At 52.8% G+C, this 18,822-nt stretch overlaps 1 protein-coding gene across 2 annotated transcripts in view; it reads left to right on the top strand.

The window, feature by feature from the left end:
• Window positions 1-18,822, top strand: part of LOC128147876 (zinc finger protein 431-like) — a 43,334-nt gene that overhangs the window by 16,108 nt on the left and 8,404 nt on the right. Inside the window, exons 6-10 of one of the 2 annotated variants that reach the window (XM_052801066.1) lie at window positions 8,414-8,535; window positions 8,792-8,841; window positions 11,351-11,464; window positions 12,451-12,536; window positions 17,787-18,124. In XM_052801066.1, coding sequence (XP_052657026.1) covers window positions 8,414-8,416 — 3 coding nt within the window. In that variant the 3' untranslated portion in view covers window positions 8,417-8,535; window positions 8,792-8,841; window positions 11,351-11,464; window positions 12,451-12,536; window positions 17,787-18,124. Of the gene's footprint in view, window positions 1-2,438; window positions 3,468-8,413; window positions 8,536-8,791; window positions 8,842-11,350; window positions 11,465-12,450; window positions 12,537-17,786; window positions 18,125-18,822 lie in introns of those variants that run through there. The other variant, XM_052801065.1, reaches the window with a different exon arrangement.

The raw sequence follows: 18,822 nt of genomic DNA, 5'->3' as shown, positions 1-18,822 counted from the left end.
ACCAGAAAATGAAGCTCTGAGCCCTTCATGTGAATAACTTGAGCAGGGAGATCTGGTTGGCAAAAGATTGTTTGTCACCAAGTGAGGCTGGATAAACCAGGTACCGACCACTAAATATCTCTGCTGTCATTTGGAAAACCCTTGGGGTCTAGCATTTGGGGACAAAGCAATAACTAGCGATTAATTTTCAAGAAAAAGAAGAGGAAAAAAAAAAAAAAAGGCCAAAAATGCTTCTTGCCCTTTTGTTCTTCACAACAGATGGGTGAAAACAGTATGTTCTCAGCAGTAACTTTTTATTATTTCACAACTGCACATCTCTCTTACACTGCAAGTTAGAAATGTCAGTTTAATTTTCTTTTAATTGCCTCAGCTATCAGGTACCTGAGAGAAGCCATTTTTGCCAACTCTCTAGTCCCTGTTCTTGGTCTCAGAAAGCAGCTTATTGGTGTAGGAACACTCAGTGCGCTTCTGCTTCAGAAAGGGGCTCTCCCGAGGTGCCTCGGGTACAAATATTTTGCCTGTAATTACTGTATCCAGCGTACTCTGTGTGAAAGGGTTTTGTTTTGCAGTGCTCATATCACTGGCAGCACAGGAGGGTTTGGGCTTTGGTTTGATTTTCCTTGCTTGTTCCCATGTGGAGTTTAAACCTGGTGTGTATTTGCTTAAGCCACAGGGGTTTGGGGGTTTTCACTGTCCGTGGAACGTGTGCGGCACCTTTGCATGGCCAGGGCAGGGTGCTCAGCCTTGCTAGAGGAATGGATCCCATGCCAGGCAAGCTAGCATCCTCTTTACCTGGAGGGATAGCAGTCAGAAATAAATAATGTATGAGCGACTGAGCTCTGCCTCTTTCCCCTGTGCTTGGTCAGCCTGCTTTTTGCTGACTGCCGCCTCCTTCCCCGCCAGCCATGTACCGGGAGTTCCCTGGGGTGCAGGGGCACTCGCAGCCCCAGATGTGGTTTTCCCCCAGCCATCCCAGGGAGGTCAGGGCTACTCCGCACCATGCCGGGAGATACGGCGGTCCGTGCAGAGAAGCTGTTGGGTTGGTAGGGGGCCGCCATGGAGCTGCTGGTGCCGCTTGAGGGTGGCCATGTGGGCGAAGGCGCGGGCACAGTGGGGGCAGGCGAAGGGTCGCTCGCCAGTGTGGACCCGCTGATGCTCCACCATCTGCTGGCCATGGTGAAGGCCTTCCCACAGTCGGGGCAGGGGAACGGCATGGCCCCTAAGTGTCCCCTCTGATGGCGGAGCAGGGAAAGGGGCTTGTTGAAGGTGCGTCCGCAGTCGGGGCAGGGAGAGGTCTTGTTGCGGTGCATGTTGCGCCGGTGCTTGCAGAGGTCGGAGGAGAGGGCGAAGGCCTTCCCGCGGTCGGGGCAGCCGTAGGGCCTCTCGCCCGTGTGGTTGCGGATGTGCTTGTGGTAGTCCGAGGACCAGGTGTAGTTTTTGGCACAGAAGGGGCACTCGCAGGGCTGCTCGCCTGTGTGCAGGCGGTGGTGCTGCTGCAGCGTGCCCTGGTGCAAGTAGGCTTTGCTGCAGAGCTCGCAGGTGTGTAGGGCTTGGCCCTGCTGTGCGTCTCCCGGTGGCTCAGCAGGTTGCTGGGCTTCTTGAAGGACTGCCTGCACTGCAGGTGCCTGTAAGGATGCTCCTCCAAGGTGGACGCCTGCAGACCCCCTGGCCCAATGGCCTCTGCGCTGGTGAGAGCCAGTGCTCGCCGGGTGACATGGCTGGAGTGACCATCTCCAGACACCTCCCCAGATTTGCTGCCCAGGGTCACTGCAGTGTCCTCGGTGCCACAGGGCCCGGTGGCCCCGCTGTCCATCTGGGATGGGTGCTGCTGGCACAGGGGTTCCCCGTGGCTGGGCTCGCTGCCCAGGGTATGAAGGCTTACCAGCAGCTTCTGCTTCCTGGCTACACTGTTAGCGTTGATGAAGGTGAAGGTTTTGTAGAAGACCTCACCTTCCTGGCACAGCAGGTCCACAGGCACGTCCTCCCTTGGTCCGTTCCCTGGACCGCTGTGCTTGCTCTCCTTTGTTTCCTCCTCATCAGCGTTGCCATCACCCTCCTCTCCAGGCAGTGCACATCGGACCCCCTTCCTCTCCTCCAGGCTGCCACTGGAGTACTCCTGGTCCAGGCATTCCGGGCGCTTTGGGCTTGCCGTGGTCCTCACCTGTGTCAGACGTGGACACCTCTAAGGCTCCTCCACCTCCGGGGGCGTTGCTGTAGGGGACGTGGATTTTGGAGCAGGAGGGGATGACAGGCATGAGGAGCAGAAAGCAACCAGGCAGCTGTTTCTTAATGTAGCTGGTTTTGTCTTCAGTCACATTGATTTATGCTTGGATCTGATGTCCTTTTGCCTTCTTCTAATGGCTACAGTGTTTATTTGAAAGCATGGATTTTCACTTTCTGCACTTTATTAACTATTTTCCTGCTTTTTTTAAATACAGAACCACCAGGAAACAAAATGCAGATGTTATTAAATTACAGAGGCCCTGATACTCTGCCAGGTTTCAGATCCGGTGGCTGTTTCTCTTGACAGCTAAGGAGTTCACATGTTACAATGCCAGGTGAGCAGTAGCTGCTGCTTCTATTCCTGGAGGGCCCAATAGAGAAAAGAGCTCCATGTTAATGCAGAATCATGCAGTATTAAAAAAAGTGGTCTTAATAAAGGTCACCTGGCGACACAGAGCATTTCCAGAGAAATAAAAATAGGAAGAGTATGAGAAACCAAGGACAATGTCTTGGAGCTGTGATGGTGAAGGTGAGAAAGCTGCCTGACAGCCCGTGGGGCTGGCTCAGCAGAGCAGATGCCCTGCATGCTGCTGGCAGCGGATGTGGGCAAGCCAAGCTGCCTCCTGCCCCTAGGCGCGGAAGCAGCAGTGCAACCACATTTCTACTCTCCTCTTTTATGCAGAACATTTAAAGAGAATTAAAATCAGACCCTGACCACAAGCCAGATGCAGCCAGCAACCAGTGGGTTTCCTGTTTGTGGGACATGTAGTGCCGAGGAGGGAGGTTTGGCCCATGACAGTTTTGTTTTCACCAGTGCTCTTTGCAATTTTGCAAGCAGGTCAGCAGGCTCTGCCCTGCTGTCATGCGCACGTGTAAAATGGCCCAAGGAGCTCCTGCTGCGTGAGGAATCTGAAGAGCAACGTGTATCTGCTCCCCATGCTGCTGCAAGGCTGGGGAGGCGTGGGGAGGAGGGCACGTGAGCAATCGCTTCTCAGGAAGGCAAAAGTGGTCGCAAACCCCAGCAGAGAAAGGAAGAAGCCCCATTCCTCTCACTGACAAGAGGCGCAGTGAATTACGCTTTGGATGCTGAATTCCTCTTTGGATGCTAATTTACTAGTATCCCCCAGCACCCTTGTTTAGAGGCTGCTGGATAGTTTGAAGCCAGCTGGCTGAGCATGAGCAAGCCTGCTGCTGACAGAGACAGCACTTGCGAGCATTGGGAAATGCCAACGCTGCTTTTTTTCATTTCCTTGCTCCCCAAGGGGAAAGCTCTGGACAGTGGTGTGTGGGCTGTCCAGCCTGCTGCAGCACACTGCTGCAGAGAGGTGGGAGAGCACCTGCAGGAAAGCTGCTCACACGCGCCCTGAGGGCAAACCCGTTCCCCTGAAGCAGCTTTCCAAAGACAGTAATCCACCCTCGGTCTGCAAGGTGATGCCAGGGGCATTTGGAGGTCTCATTGCAGAAGGAGACAGACCCCAGCAGCCTCTTGCCTGTACCCTCTCTGGGGTCCCCCACCCATGTTGCTTCCCATCACCCTCAGCCCTGCCTGCCTACCTCACTCCAGCTCCCAGCTCCGACTGGCAGAGCCTTACCTTGATGGGTGAGCATGGGTGGGCAGCCGGCCTGGCAGGAGCAGCACCCTGGGCCCCTGTGTGCGAGACGAGTGGGGCCGGCGCAGAGCACGCCGTGCAAGTGTGCTGGTGTCTGGCTCACCCTTTTGTGTCCAGTGGAGCAGCTGCAGAGCCTTCGGAGGTGGGGCCTCTTTCCTCACCCCAACCTTGCTGCCTGCATCAAAGAGAGAAGCCTGGGAAATGCAGCAGGGCTGGCCTGTCTGCCTGCCTGCGCCCTTCTCCTCTCCTCCTGCCCGCCAGCGATGGAGAGCACCAGCTGCCTGCTGAGTTGTGCCTCCCACACTGCACCTACCAGGAGGCTTTTGCCTGCTCCTAGCTTTTACATGCTATTTCGACTTCTGCTGGAGAGAGCCCCAGCGCCAGTAGTGCTCACTGGGTGCTTTTCCCCTGCCTTCCTCCCAGGACTTCATGCTGTGACCTTTAACTCATCTCCAGTGCGTTGTCCTAAATCCCTGCTTTTCTTCCCCTTCAACATGTGTTTGTCGCCATCTGATTGTTCCTTGGCCACCGCGCAAGCAGTTTCTCCCTCCCCACAAGTCCAGTGTGTGTGTTGCTGTCTCTCCCCAGTGTGGGAGCTTTCCTGCAGGGATATTTCCTCCCTGCTTCTCTTACTGTCTCTCATGCACATGCTGCTTAGCTTTCCTTTCCTTATAGTGGGGATTTCCGTCTCCTCTCTGGCATCAGAATCAAACTTTTCCCTTTATTTTGAGCTGACTCACTTAATAGGCAATCTCAGCACTGAGGACTCTCTGCCTACAATTGTTTTATTTGGGATTAGCAGAAATTAAATCCCAAGAATTCCTGGCAATAGGTAATATTTCAACAAAAACGCTGCAGAGCAGCCTTCAGTCCTGCACTGCTGATCAGGGCTTTGCATGTGCAAATATGAGAATATGATCCTGCTTTCAGGAACTGGGTGAGCACATGGAAGGGGTAGTTACCCCGGGCTGCACTCGGAGCATCTTGAGGGTGGTCCAGGGCACAGTACCACTCACCAGGTGGATGCATGACAAAGCTGTCGCCAGCCCACTGCCTGCTCCCTGAGTGCTCATTTCCTCTAGTTTTCCTCTCTTGGACAACTTGCATGTAGTAAATGATAGCATGTGTCTCGGAAATGGCTCTAGATCCAATAACTCGAAGGAATTAATGTTGTGATGCCCACAGGAAACCAGAGACATGCAAACCCGTTTCTCTCTGGAGCCAGAGCCAACTGGGCCACAAGGTCACTGCTGAGTGACGGCGTATGCGAGCACCCGTGAGCAGGCTGTTTCAGAAGGGCACTGTTGCTCTCCTATGGGCTGAAACCAATATTTATTGCAGGGATGTGATATAAATGAACTGGCTTCCCAAACTATTCTCCATATGTTAGCATCCCTGCTCCTGGTATTCTGAAATCCTCCTCCCAATAGTTTTATTCTCATGCTCCTTCACATGTAGCCTCCTGTTGTACTGGAGCAAACCACACCATACCAGCAAAAAGCATTCACCAGATCTTGGCCACATCTCTGTGAAGGAGAGGGGTTTAGCTTGGTTTGGGGGATAGTGGTGGGACTTGAACCTGTGGGGAAGCTGTCACTGAACACAAGCTGGGGATGGTTTAAAAACCAGAGGGCAAGAGAAAGTCATGGGAAGAGATCTGCAGAGATTGGAGGCAGGTTCAGCTCATTATGGTGAGAGGAGCATCGTCACTGGGGCCAGCTGAGGCCTGTTCACAAGCTACAGAGAGCAGGGACCAGGGCTGGAGCTCCTTCTCTAACACAGGTTGCCAAAAGTAGCGCCAGGCTGTTGCGGTCCCATGATGACCCTGGCATTGCTGGGCCCCCTCCAGCCATGCTGGGTGTTTTGGGGTATCTGGGGGGGTCCTTCCCCATGCATAGCTCTTTCCCTGCCCAGAGCAGGCATGCTGCTATGGCCAGCCGGAAAGAAAAAGAAATGCTGCAGAAGAAAAAGGTGATTTTGATGAATATCACTCTCCACTTCAGACTCTTGAAATAGGGGATAAATGTTGTCAGGCAAAAATACAACAAACTGTCCTCCCTGCTCAGGTCTGTGAGTAACGTGTTCTCCTGGGCTGGTTTCTCACTGCAGCAGAGCTCAGTGCTGAAGATGCAGCCAAGAAAAAGTCTTGTAAGATGCCATATACTAGGAAAGCACAAAGTCATACAACCTGGGTGAGAAAATGGTAATTTAAGAGGAAAAAGATGTCACAAAATCTACAGCACACAGCTAAGTGCATTTTTTTTTTATTTTTCTTTGTGAAGCCCTCCCTTTTTCCTTGCAGTACCTGGACTGATCTGAGATCTGCCTGGTATTTTCCCTGGTTACCAGTGTTAGGTTATGGGATAAACACCACGTTGCATGCCCATGAAGGAGTGATCGTGGTGGGGAGCCCAAATAATACCCTGTCCCAACTGCTCCCAGGCCCATTGCAGGAGCTGTCAGAGACACAAAGGCAGACTGGAACCCAAATTACAGCCCAAGAGGAGGGGACACCCTGGGGCTGTCTCAGTAGACTCCCAGCCCCATGGGCCATCAGGATGAGGCAGCTGGAGCAGCTCTCCCAAGCATTTTTGACACTGATGTCCTTGCTTTTTGGGGATGTCGAAGGCCAGCTGCTGGGGGTCTGTGCCACAGCTGCACTGGGGCTGTGGCACGTGCAGGTGCCAGCAGCTGGGAAGACTGGCAGCTACAGGGGTAGACTCTGTGTCTGGGGCCACGTGGGTGGAAAATGTAGGAAATAATACTGCAGCATTTAGCAATGGCACAGCAAATCTCGGTGCCAGACCTGGTAGGAGGGGAAGGTGCTTTTGCTCTTGGACAGGCCCAATTTCACTCATTCTCACTGTCCCTCAGGGCCACGTGCACACCAGCACCATAGGTATATTGCCAGGTGGCCTGTCCAGCAGTCGATGTGTGTCCGGATGGTCTGTCAAGGACACAGCGGGGACAAGGGACACCGGCTCTCAGCTTCCCTCAAGTCTCTCAGGCCTTAGTTAGCTTAGTGATCCTGTGCTGGTTTTGACTGCGCCCTTTAGGACCTGGCAGCAATGTGAGCTCAGACACCTCAGTTAATCTCAGCATCCTGGAGTGTGAATGTTACCGATCTCTTGCGGTAACTCACTGCAGCCCTAAAGTGGAGGTGGAAGATTGTCCTGGTTTCAGCTGGGATAGAGTTAACTGTCTTCCTAGTAGCTGGTACAGTGCTGTGTTTTGAGTTCAGTATGTGAAGAATGTTGATAACTGATGTTTTCAGTTGTTGCTCAGTAGTGTTTAGACTAATGTCAAGGATTTTTCAGCTTCTCATGCCCAGCCAGTGAGAAAGCTGGAGGGGCACAAGAAGTTGGCACAGGACACAGCCAGGGCACCTGACCCAAACTGGCCAACGGTGTATTCCATACCATGTGACGTCCCATCTAGTATAGGAACGGGGAAGTGGGGGCAGGGATTCGCCGCTCGGGGACTGGCGGGGTGTCGGTCGGCGGGTGGTGAGCAATTGCACTGCGCATCATTTGTACATTCCAATCCTTTCATTATTGCTGTTGTCATTTTATTAGTGTTATCATTATCATTATTAGTTTCTTCTTTTCTGTTCTATTAAACCGTTCTTATCTCAACCCACGGGTTTTGCTTCTTTTCCTGATTTTCTCCCCCATCCCACTGGGTGGGGGGGAGTGAGTGAGCGGCTGCGTGGTGTTTAGTTGCTGGCTGGGGTTAAACCACGACAAAGATGCACTCGTTAGATTTGTGCTCACTGTTGATAACAGGAGACATACCCATCCCCACAGAGAAAAGCATTTTCTCTTGTTTGGAGATGGAGAAACACCTTAAAATTAGATTTTATTTTTTCTTTATGACTGTTTCAGTACTGACATTCCTGCTCAGTTTGAGCTCCTTTCTTGTTTCCAACTTCTGCTGTGGCAGCTGACCTACAAAGCAAGGCCCTTCGGTCCAGGGGCTGGGTCCCACATTTTGGATAACTTTTTGAGTGTATTGCTCTGCACTTGATTGTCTCAGATCCTACCAGTGAATTTCAAAGCAGAACCATCAGCCTTCTGGACCTGCTGGGCTTGGCTGGTCCTCAAGCCTCCTGTATTTTGGCAGGTCCCACTTCAGTGGATCCAACTGCTGTTCCAACATAAAGCAGGAATCGATAATGAGAATCGCATCCATTCACACTAGAACTCTCCTCAGCCCTCACTGCTTTCCAAGTAAAGGTTAGCAATCCCTCACATCCAACCACTCTCTACCTCCTACAACAGCAATCATGCAAAGCCTGCTGTACACCTTCTCCCTCTTGCATCATCCAGCAATCAGTGCTGGTAGCTGCTCCCCCCCAGCATTCTCCACCAGTTAATGCAAGAAAGGATGTTGTATGCTGTTTCCTACAGAAGCGCTGCTGTGTTTGTAAGTTCATGTAAGATGTCATCTAGACCCCTGCAGAGGTCACATGATGTGATGCCTCTTGTTGACTTCTAGCCAGGCTTTGGGGATAGCCCCCACCATCATGTAAGTAACTGAGAAGGGGAGTCCGCATTTCTCCTCTGTTTTTTTGCCTGCAGTGACCTCCAGCAATGCCATCTTCTGTGGCCCTGTCCCTATTGAAGATCAGAGCAACCATCAGCCTTAGTCTGTGTCGATGACCTGTAAATCCAGGCCTCCTTGTAGAAACCTCCTGTCTCAGGTGGGTAATCTCAATTATAAACTGCACAGCCTCTTAGAAAAGATCAGTTTATAAGCATTTAACAAGTATAGCTGGAAACCCAGTTCCTTCTCTAAAGGTTAAACTTCTGAACTGCAGATAATTACTATTCTCCTCCCTTTGGTGGCATCTTCTATCTTAAGCTGTAGAAACAATAGGTAGCTGCTTTAAAGTTTAAAGTAAGTGAATGTCTCTTGGTGTGGCTGTGAGTTAAAAAATACCATCTTTGTGTTTCCAGATGAAGAATCCAAGGCAGAAGAGCTGGAGGTGTGTGTTCCCATTCAGCGGGTGAGTCACCAGCAGAGCCGAGGGCAGCACTCGGTGCCAGGGTCTTGCAACACGGCAGCTCAGAGCGGTGAGGCTGGTGCTTGCAAAGCGCGGCTGTCGGCAGGGGACACGGCCCTGGTTTGGGACACTGCTCTGCCGTCCCTGTGCTGCTGGGCAGTTGCATGTTCATTAGCTGCAAACGAGCGTACCAGCCACATATGAAGCCCTTGAGTAGGGTAGACCTGGAGGTGCTTGGTGGGACTGAAGCGCGGCTGCCTTGTGCTCCTTGCTGCTGGGCTGGAGCCATGAGCTTGTGCTGCCCACAGGGTTTGGTGCCAGTGGGGCATCCGCGAAAGGCGGCTCTGTGGACATGGTGGCGTGGGTGCTGCCCCAGCGCCTGTGGCACTCGGTGCTGGAGGGTCCCCGCAGGGACAGTCCCCTGCAAGGAGGGATGGAGGAGGGCCAGGGCTGGGTGGCACAGGCAGGCTGGCGTGTCCTGCCGAGCAGCAGGCAGCAGATGGCAATGTTGCCCTGTGAGAACCGCAGGCAGGGAGGCAGGCAGGCAGGGATGCAGGTAGATGCTTGCTGTGCTGACAGCTTGGGGACAGGGGACAAAGTGACCCCCTCGGCAGTGGGCCCAGCTTCTTTAGCAGAAGCTGGAGGGTTTCAAGCAGCATTGGGTGCCTGGTAGAGGTGCTCCTTGGCCCCGGGTTAGCTCGGCTCCCTGCGGCCACCCAGGCGGGAGAGGCGAGCGAGAGGGCAGGGGCACCCCTTTCTGCCTGCTGCCCTCCTGTTCTGCCTGGCAGAGGCTGCTGTGGGGCTGCCCACACGGGGCTGCTCACAGTTGGAGTAGCCCCAAGATGTAAAATAGCCCGGGCTGGTTCTTGCCAGGCCTTGCGGGGGTATGATTTTGACAGCTGGGGAAACTGAGGCAGGGAACGCACCTGTGAACGGGTACTGGAGGCACTATGGAACTGGTTAGCTGTTGTTTTTAGCAGTGGGGTGAAGCTGCTCCCACAGCTGAGCATTGGTAAAGGTTTGGCATGGCCAGGACACAAGCTTCAGCGGGGTGTCATGCCTCCTCTTCCCGATTCACCCCAGTGCCAGTGAGTATTTTCTGGGTGCAACAGGCTGGGGGGCTTGGATGGCCGCATCTCCTCCCTGTGCTCAGGGACCGCTCCTGTGCCCCACAGAGTCGCGGCAGGATGAAAAGCAGGGCTGTTCCCTGCAGCTGTTGCTGCCTGGCTTGGCTGCATCCCGGGGCCACGGGGCTATCCCAGAGCCGTACCTTGGGGACTTTGCACGGCCGTGCACTCTCTATCTGATGGGAGGAGAGCCAGTGCTGAAAGCATTTTCTTCTCCTTTTCTCCGAGCGGCTCCATCCCATCCTTTATCAGGCAGGGCTGCTGAGCTCAGGGAAATGGGAGCTCTTTGCCTGCTCGGGGCAGGCTCCTGAGGAGTGGCTGTGGGTTTTGCTGACTTACTTGGGCTAACAACATGCTGGCGACTGCATCAGTGGTACCAAAAATGGGGCTGGCATTGACCCTGGGTGTAGGTGGGAGCTCCTGGGTGCTGCCACCACAAGTAATATCAGCAGCCAAGGCACCTCATCACAGGCCTGTGAAGGAGAGGTCAGAAAGTACTAAGAAATAATTTTGAGTTGTCAAAAGGTGTACAGCTCCTTAGCCTCCCCATTGCCCAGCTGCAGCACACGTCATCTTGGTTTGGGACCAAGCTATTCCGCAGGGAGCGAGGCACTGAACTGCAGTTACTGGGGCCATCCTCTGCTCCCAGAGGAGGAACGCTTCAAATTGGCACAGGGCCATGCCGGTGCTAAAAAACAAATTAATTTCTTCCAGCTGAGCACTCCTGATTCAGCATTTTTCCTGCCAGCACTTTACAGTGGGTGTGAGATAACAAGAAGATACTGTGCGCAGAGGGGTGGCGGTCGTCCTGGCCGGGTGTCTCCTGATTAGGTGCAATACAGAGATACTGGCTGTGCACTCTCAGCACACCGGGGCCAGAGGTGGCTTTGGCAAAAGGGTATGCAGGTCATGGAAACAGGGATGGGTCCTCGTGGTGCCCCTGTCACCAACTCTCAGCTGTATCCCCAGCTCCATGCTAAAGGATATGAGTACCTTGGAAGCTGCTGGTTTTGGAATGCTCCTTAAAAAAATCAAGGCTTTATACCAGAAGGCATCAGGTCTGTGTGGCCTGAGCCTAATATCTTCCTCTTAGGAGAATTTGTGTGGCTCTGTTTTCTTTCTGCATTTACCTAAAGCATGGCATTGTTGTCATCCGTTAGACAGCGGCCAGGCTCCGCTGCAGCAGCAGCTACGTTTTGGGGGAAGGAAGAGTGTCCTGGGCTGATACATCCATGAAACATCACAAACGATGCTCATGAGAGAGAGATCAGACTGAATGAGAGGTCCTGAGGGAGGCACTGAGGTTTTCAAGCTGGGCTCTGCATTGATGCTATGTGTGGTTTCGTGTGCTCCTCTCCTCTGAAATATTGTGCTTTGGTTTACAGAGACTTGACTTTTGACATTAGCCCTTAGCTGAGACACTCATCTCAGCTGGAGGAGCACCAAGGAGACCAAGGGACAGTGCGAAGGCGCAGAGGTCTCCTCTGTCCAAGAGGATGGTAAGAGTGGTATGTAACAAGCGGGGACCGATGGCAGAGAGAGGGTGTGGGTACCCAGAGAAGGGGACTGGCAGTGCTAGAAAAGCCATGGCTAGAAATGAGAAGGAAGGAAACCCTGCCTTGGAATCAAGCGCAAAACTGAGCCAGATCCTTCTCCACTTGCTTTGTGTCCTGATCACCTAGAAGTCCTGGAAAAATTAATGGAGAGGGGAGAGCAACCAAAACTTGAATGCATTGCGTGTTAGTGGTGACCTTCCCCTGCAGTGGAGATAAGGAATACGCAGTCTTTGCAGTCAGGGGAAGGAGCCGATTTCAGTCCAGGACCAGGAGATGACTATCTAGCTGGACATTGCTTGCGCCACGTAAACCTGCTGGGGGTCAGATTGCTGCCAGCATTATAAACCTCTATAATTCTCCAGATGCCAATAGGCCTTATCTCTTAAAGTGGATCTTATTAACTAGGAGTGGACTTTGCTGTCTGTATTGTGGCCTTTAAACCTCACTAGAGGTTCTTCACCCTCAGATGAAGTGGAGAGGGTTTGACAGGGTGGAGGAAAAGAAAAACAAAGTGGTTTCTTCCAATGTGAGCTGCTGTGAGCCATGGGTGTCCTGCCAGCTGCATGGCTGGGTGCAGCTTCAGGAGCAACTCCAGGTTTGCGATGGTGGGGATCCAGAGTGGTCTGGGCCCTGTGCCAAGCTCTCAGCTTCCTCTGCACTGGAGCAACCCAGGTCCATCACACCTGCAGGGCCTCAGTAGGGCTCTGCCAACTCCAGCGAAACCAGTTGGGATGCTCTTTCTGCCCATTTGGAGCAGGAAGCTGCCCTCGCTCTGCAGTTCCCCTGGCTGGTTCACAAGTCCACTGGTAGAGGACTTGCAGCTAACAAAGCTAGGCTACAGCTAACCTCGCCTACAGTCCTGCAAGCAGGAACATTGCAAGGGACCTTTCTGGGCCTTTGATTAATTAATGTCTATCTTGTGTTCCCAGGAAGGTTTCTGTAGCAAGAGCAGTAATTCACTGAGGTCCTGGTATGGGTGATGTCTCCGTTTCACACCTGATCCATGCAGTTCCTGGTAAAGGTCTTCTGCTCCCCAGGATGGTTTGGGCCACCAGCCTGTCCTCCCCGTGCAGGTGCTTCCCTCTACTATTTCAAGATAAAGCAGCACATTTTTCTTGGGAAAGGGAGCCTCTGGTCAAGGGGAAAAGGAACACTGTCTTGTCCCCCATGCTGGCTGCTTGTCCATTAACGCTCTGCCCATCTTGCTAGGCTGTTCCCCTCCCCATGGCACAGGGAAGGAAAGCATTGCTCAAGCCTAGTGGGTGCGACTGCAGAGGGTAGTGAAGATGTCCTGGTTTCTTTAGGTAGCTATAACCTGCAGGTGTGGAGCTGGCTGATGGGACCACCTGGGCCTCTTCCACCAGCTTGGCTTCTCAAACAGCTGCTCCAAGAGCTGCGATTAATGGCAATTTATCAGCAGAGAGAAATGCACTGTCTCTGCCTTGCCAACAAAGAGCTAGCAGGGAGGCTGGAGGCTTGGCTGCCCATTCAGAGGTTTGCAAAGCTGCTGAGAGCCCTGCATGCTGCGTCTTCCTGCATCTCCCTCGGGGGCCAGATCGGCAGAGGGCACTGCACGTCCAGGCTTGATCTGCCTGGGAAGGGAGGGAAGGTCCTCTCCACCCCTCCAGCTCCAGGGCCAGAGGAGAGACATGGACCAGCAGTGCTTGCTCTCTGACCACCAGGCCTCTCCCCCAGCTCCCTGCCAAAGAGCCCCAGGCTTCGGGGCTGTCTCCCTGATGGAAAGATTGGGGCTGATGAAGGAAATCAGGAGGCGCTCAGTGAAACGACAGGCAAATTTAGATCAAACGGCAGGAAATCCGCTCTCCGGCAGTGCAGAAGAGCCACACTGTGGAAAGCTCTGGTCCGGCAGGAGGTCATCCAAGACAAACACAGAGCTGCCTTCTGGGGCGGGCTGGCTGACCGGCAGGATGGGCGAGAGCCGGGGATCTGGGCAGGCGAAGCTGTAAAAGCAGTTTGGCTTTGTGCTCCGCTGCAGTCACCACAGGCGGCCGGGGAGGAGCTCCCACCCTGCCCACAGGCTGCAGGATGGTACCCTGAGCCCATGCAGGGAGCAGAAGGAGCCTTTCCCACCATAGCCTGAGGCTGTTTTTTCTGATGGATTTTTTCATCAGAACAGGATATTTATCAGCCTGAGTGGCATCAGCATGGTCCCAGCCAGGTTTGGTGCAGATCGTGTCCTCCTTGGTGAGGTGGGCTGGGGGACAGTGTTTGGAGACAGGTTTTAGGCTCTTCCAGTGAGAACATTTGTGTTCACACATAGAGATAAATGTCCCAAAGGGGATGTTCCCATAATGCCCATGGAAGTAGCTGCTCACTGGAGTGAACAGGGAGCCAGATGCTACCTCTTGCATTGCTGTAGCACTGCAGGTTTTGATGCAGCAGTGACTTCTCCTCAGTGGAGGTCTCTTTGGCTGAAGAGACAGCAATAAAGATCAAAGGCTCATGGACTTTCTTGAATGACATGTCCTGCTGTCTTTCATGGGGCAGAAAGGGCGAGTGATTGAATTGTGGAGTGTTTCCTCTCGTTTCTTCACTGGTTGAAATCTGGGCTTGTCTGAGAGCTCTTGCCCTTGAATAGTGATTTGGCAGCACTCGGATGACCACCCCGTAAACCCCACCTGTCTGGCTGGTTTCTGCAGGGCAGAAGTTACAGCTGAAACAGCGGTGAACTTCAAGAGGAGAGCAGGCTTGTGCATCTTCAGGCAGTACCTGTGGTTCAAGCAAGCCAAAGGCTTCACTCAGATGTAAGCTGATGTATTCTGATTGGTCCCTGTGAACCTGCTTTGGAGTTTATTTGTTCACTGAAACCTTTATCAAGAGAGTGAAGGTGATTTTCCAGACTTGTTGATGTCCTCGGGAGATAGCTTGCATAGAGGCCTTTCCAAGACACTGCAATCTCAGCTATTGCCCTTTGACAGCAGCAAAGATAAAGATATATGAACCTCCTGCTCAAGGAAGCACCCTCCTCCTCTTGCATCGCTTCCTTGAGATTAGCATGCAGTCTGCTGCTTCACGGCCTGGGGCTTTGTCCCCAGGAGAAGCAACTGGGGTTTCACACACAGCCCTAATCACCCATGAAAGTACTCTCTGATTTGTTTCTCCTCACCAACTTGGAGCAGGGGCTTGTGTGGAGGTGTCTGAGCTCTGCACAAGTGTGACAAAGCATCAGGGTGGAGCTGGCTGATCTGCTCTGAGTCTGCAAGCAAGAGGGATGGATCTCATCTTGTTTAGGCTACCTAAACAAGTAGCTGTTGCTCAGGAGAGATGAGAAGGCTGAGCTAAAACCATGTTCCCTGGCACCATAATGCCTGAAACAGTGGTGTGTTTATGTAGGACTGTAAAGGAGCCAGGAAATGCCACCAGCCTAGCCGTGAATGTCCTGGTGAACCTCCTGGAGCTCACAGCCACGGTCTCAGCTTTCTCCCTCTGCCAAGCATCAGACCCAAAAGGAAGAGAGGTCTGTAAGCGGGACCAGCTGGGGAGCTCAAGGCTGCACAGACCTGACATGAGAATGGTCTGTGGCAGTGCCAGTCAGCAAAGATGGAAGGGGAGGTGAGTTCCAATGAGCTGTGGGCCATGTCTATCCTGCAGGCTTTCTACCCTCATCCCCCATAGCTCCTTCTGGGAGAGGGAACTGGGCTCACCAGCTTGCCGTCAGGATGCAGTTTCAGAGGCTTTCCTCAGAAATGTTGGAAAGAGTCCTGGACTGTTGGGCTTAGAGTCCTTGGGCTGATGAATGCAGATGAGACCTCTGCTCACCACAGGCAACCCGCTGGTACAAGTGCTTCCAGAAACCAGTTGTACTTTGTCCTGGAAACAGGTTGGGTTTGGGTTATTTTGTGTCCACTAGTTCCCTTAGGAGACTGCCTTGGGGAGCTTCCCTCTCAATTGTTCAGAATCTTCTACAGATTTCCAGCACAAATGTATCTATGGCCGGCTTTTTCCTCATTTATTCTTGAGCCAGAGGACAGTGCTGGCACAAACAGCTCTTTTCCCTGCCTGTACTCGTCAATGTTGATTTGAAATAGTCTTTCTTTGGCCTTGGGTTTCAGAGGGATGCATTTCAAAACCAGAAATAAATGGGCTTGAAATATTTCCCATAATTTTGCAAGATCTTGACCCTATGATAGATTAGAATAAAGATAACAACAAAATCAGCATTCAGGCTGGAACCACTATTGTTAAATAGACAACACTGTAAAGCCAGTACTTCTTGTTTACAATTGAACTCATGAATTTTTAGATATTAATGTATGAGGGATTGAGTAAACAACCATTGTGCCTCTAAGGAATGAGTCCCAGGCTGTCCTGAGCTGGAATACTTTGTACTTTCCTGATTGCCTTCCAAGAATTTCAAATTACTTTGTAACAGAAAAACAAGCCTGCTTCACAAGACGTTAGCGAGGTTCTTGGGACGACCTTAATTTCTCTGCACTGTGATGTGGCTGGTTTTGGGGAAGAGCTCTGCAGCTGGGTACAGTGGGATGCTGAGCACGTAGGTTTTCGTAGAGAGGTGGGGACTACATGTGAACAATAAATCACTCAGGTCAGGAGAGTCAGCCTGGATGTATTAAAACCCTGCTGTAGTGCACAGGTCTGCAACCAGCATGTAGCCCTGTCAGTCCCCGTTCCCAGTTTGACGGGCACAGAGACATCGCAAACACTGGCTCAGCAGTCCTGTGACTGCTGTGGAGAAGGCGAGGTGAAGGGACTAGTGGGAAGTCACACAGCAGGTCAGGGTGAGAGCCAGCAAGAAAAGGACTCTGCTTGCTTAACCCATGAGCCTTTCAGGAGCAGCTAGGATGCTCTCGGGCATGGGTTCACGAGAACAGCCCCCAAGGACCAAGTGACAAAGGGATGTGTGGGCAAGGAATGTCCCCCCGTACCCTGGAGAGACCATGCCATGCTCTCCCGGGAAGCTGCGGACCATGTTATATTCTCATGGGCTCTCCAGGCTTACCAGGGTGTTTCCAAGTATGGTGGCCCTGACACCACAGGCTGTGGTGCACTTCAAATTGTCCCTTATTTCTGGCTGTCCTATGCTGAGCGAGTGCTCTTCAGGAGCAGCCAGCCTGTTGCCTCCGACCAAAAATAACACTTGGGACCAGAGACCAGCCTGCTTAATGTCCCTGCCAGTCCTGGGCTGCCCAAGTGATATTTGGCTAGTTTTTGAGCTGAGACCAACAGCCAAAAATGGAGAAAACTTTCCACTGGTGCTGGTGGCTGGGGATTGCAGACAGGACATGCAACAAAGGCAGCCGATGGCCTGGCAGCCTTGAGGTGTCCCTCTCGGCCAGCCCGGGCAGTCCTGTCTTGGGCATCATGGCCAGCACTTTGGTAAAGCAGGCAGGATGGGTCCCTCACTACCTGGGTCGTTCTTGGGTTTGGTTTCCAAGCCAGCAGCCTGGAGCTGTGGAAAGAGTCATGAATTCGGGTTACCAAACCATCTGCTGGCTGCATTTTAAAAAGCAATTAAAGTAAAATTGTTTCCAGCCCTTCTGTTTGCACGATGTAGTCTAAAGAGAGATAGCCGAGCCAGGATTTGCCTGATCCTGCCGCAGGTCCACGTATGAGTTAATTTGATGTAATCCCTCCACTGTGCATGCTGGAAAGTGAGGAGTTCCCTACTGAGGTCTCGGGGAGCGTGCCGGTAAACGTGGCTGCCATGCTGTTAGGTTTGAATGATGGTGAAACCCAGGAAAATGCCATTTTGATATTGTTTTTTATTACTGCTTTTCATCAGAAATTATTAAACAGAGTAAAAAAACATGTAGGAAGTAAGAATACTTTTGCATGGTAGGGGATGATAGTGTGTTGCCGAAGACTGATGGATGGCAGGTCTAGCTGGTGTTGGACGGAGCTGCTAAAGCAATGGTCTGGGGAGCTCTTTCCAGGGTACCCCACAGGGCAGGGGGACTGGTGTGGCTGGATGGGTGGGTGGGGGCATGGGGCCCTTGAGAGCCACCTCTGCTCACGGACTGGCTCCCAGTGACCTCTCAAAGCATGAAACTTTGCTTTCTTCCTTTTCCCGCAGTGAAAGGCATGCAAAGAGAGGAAAAAAAGGGTTAGGGATGAAAAGAGAAGGTAGGGTGACATCATTCTTCTTTGTCCTCCTTTGGCAGCTGTCACCTTGCCAAATCAGAGAATAACCTTGTGGTAGAGGGGAAGGTGAGGCTATGCTGATGGTGAGGAGTGGATACGTAGGGGATTTACTATTCTTTCCTGGGTGTTTTTATGTCTGCAGGGTTTTCATTCCTGTTCTGCTGAGAGGTCATGCCCAGGAGAGATGGGGAAATGAGTCCTCATAACCCATGCAGGGCATGTGTTTGGGGATGCCCTTACGCCTGGGGACTGCTTGACAACCAAAGATGACAGGATCAAGACACTCTTACAGAAAGCAGGGACAGCTTGCCCTGGTGCTTCAGGCTGTGCTTGGTGGAGAGGATGCACACCCATGCCACCGGTGCCGAACCTCTTGTGACTGCCCCCGTGATGCTCTGGGTGCAAAGCAGAGAGAAGCGAGGTCTGATCTTATGACGCTCAGATTTGGACCAAAGCATCTCCTTTTTCCAGCAGGAGAAGGTAACACGCCCCAGTGCTGAGTCTTGATGAGGGTGGGATGAAATGAGATGGTGGCTCATGGTGTTGGAGACTGCAGGATGCCGTGGGGACAGCCTAGCTTGGCTGTCACCGCCACCCACACCCCGCCATGCCAACGACCAGCTGAATGTAGCATGGTTGTGTATAGAGGGGCTGCCCAGGTCTCACATCTTATTTGACGGGGGGAAAAAAGAAACGACAGGCCAGCAAGGAGGCAGGAGAGAAGTCTTCCCTGACGAGCAGAGGGGGTAGCACAGCTGCAGGGTCCCGGAGAGGCTCCGCTGGGGCAGCTGCTTGGTTTACAAGAAAAAAAGCCCCGAGCGCAGTGCCGGGCTGAGCCGGCGGCTTATGTAAGAGCTGGCAGCGGGGCCGGCGGTGCGGAAACCCAGCGGGCTGCCAGTGGGGTGCAATCGCCTTTGATTTTCTCCTGTTTGCTCAGCAGCTTTCATGCGGCGGGGGAGCGGGGCGAGGGCGCGAGATTCCTGCACACTGAACTCCTCTGTTTTTCTCGGCAGGATAAACAGGACATAAAACAAAGCCCCGGGCCAGCTCTCGCCTCCGAGGCAGCATGCTGCCAAACCCCCAGTGGGGTGGCCTTTCCCCGCTGTGTGCTCCCTGGGGAGCAGCCACCCCAGCCGGGGTGCTGCAGCCTGGGAGGCGGGGAGGTGATGGGTTTCTGG

The sequence above is a fragment of the Harpia harpyja genome, chromosome 11 (assembly GCF_026419915.1).
Source record: "Harpia harpyja isolate bHarHar1 chromosome 11, bHarHar1 primary haplotype, whole genome shotgun sequence".
In the NCBI taxonomy this organism is placed as follows: domain Eukaryota; kingdom Metazoa; phylum Chordata; class Aves; order Accipitriformes; family Accipitridae; genus Harpia; species Harpia harpyja.
This window is presented reverse-complemented; position numbering and strand designations above follow the sequence as displayed.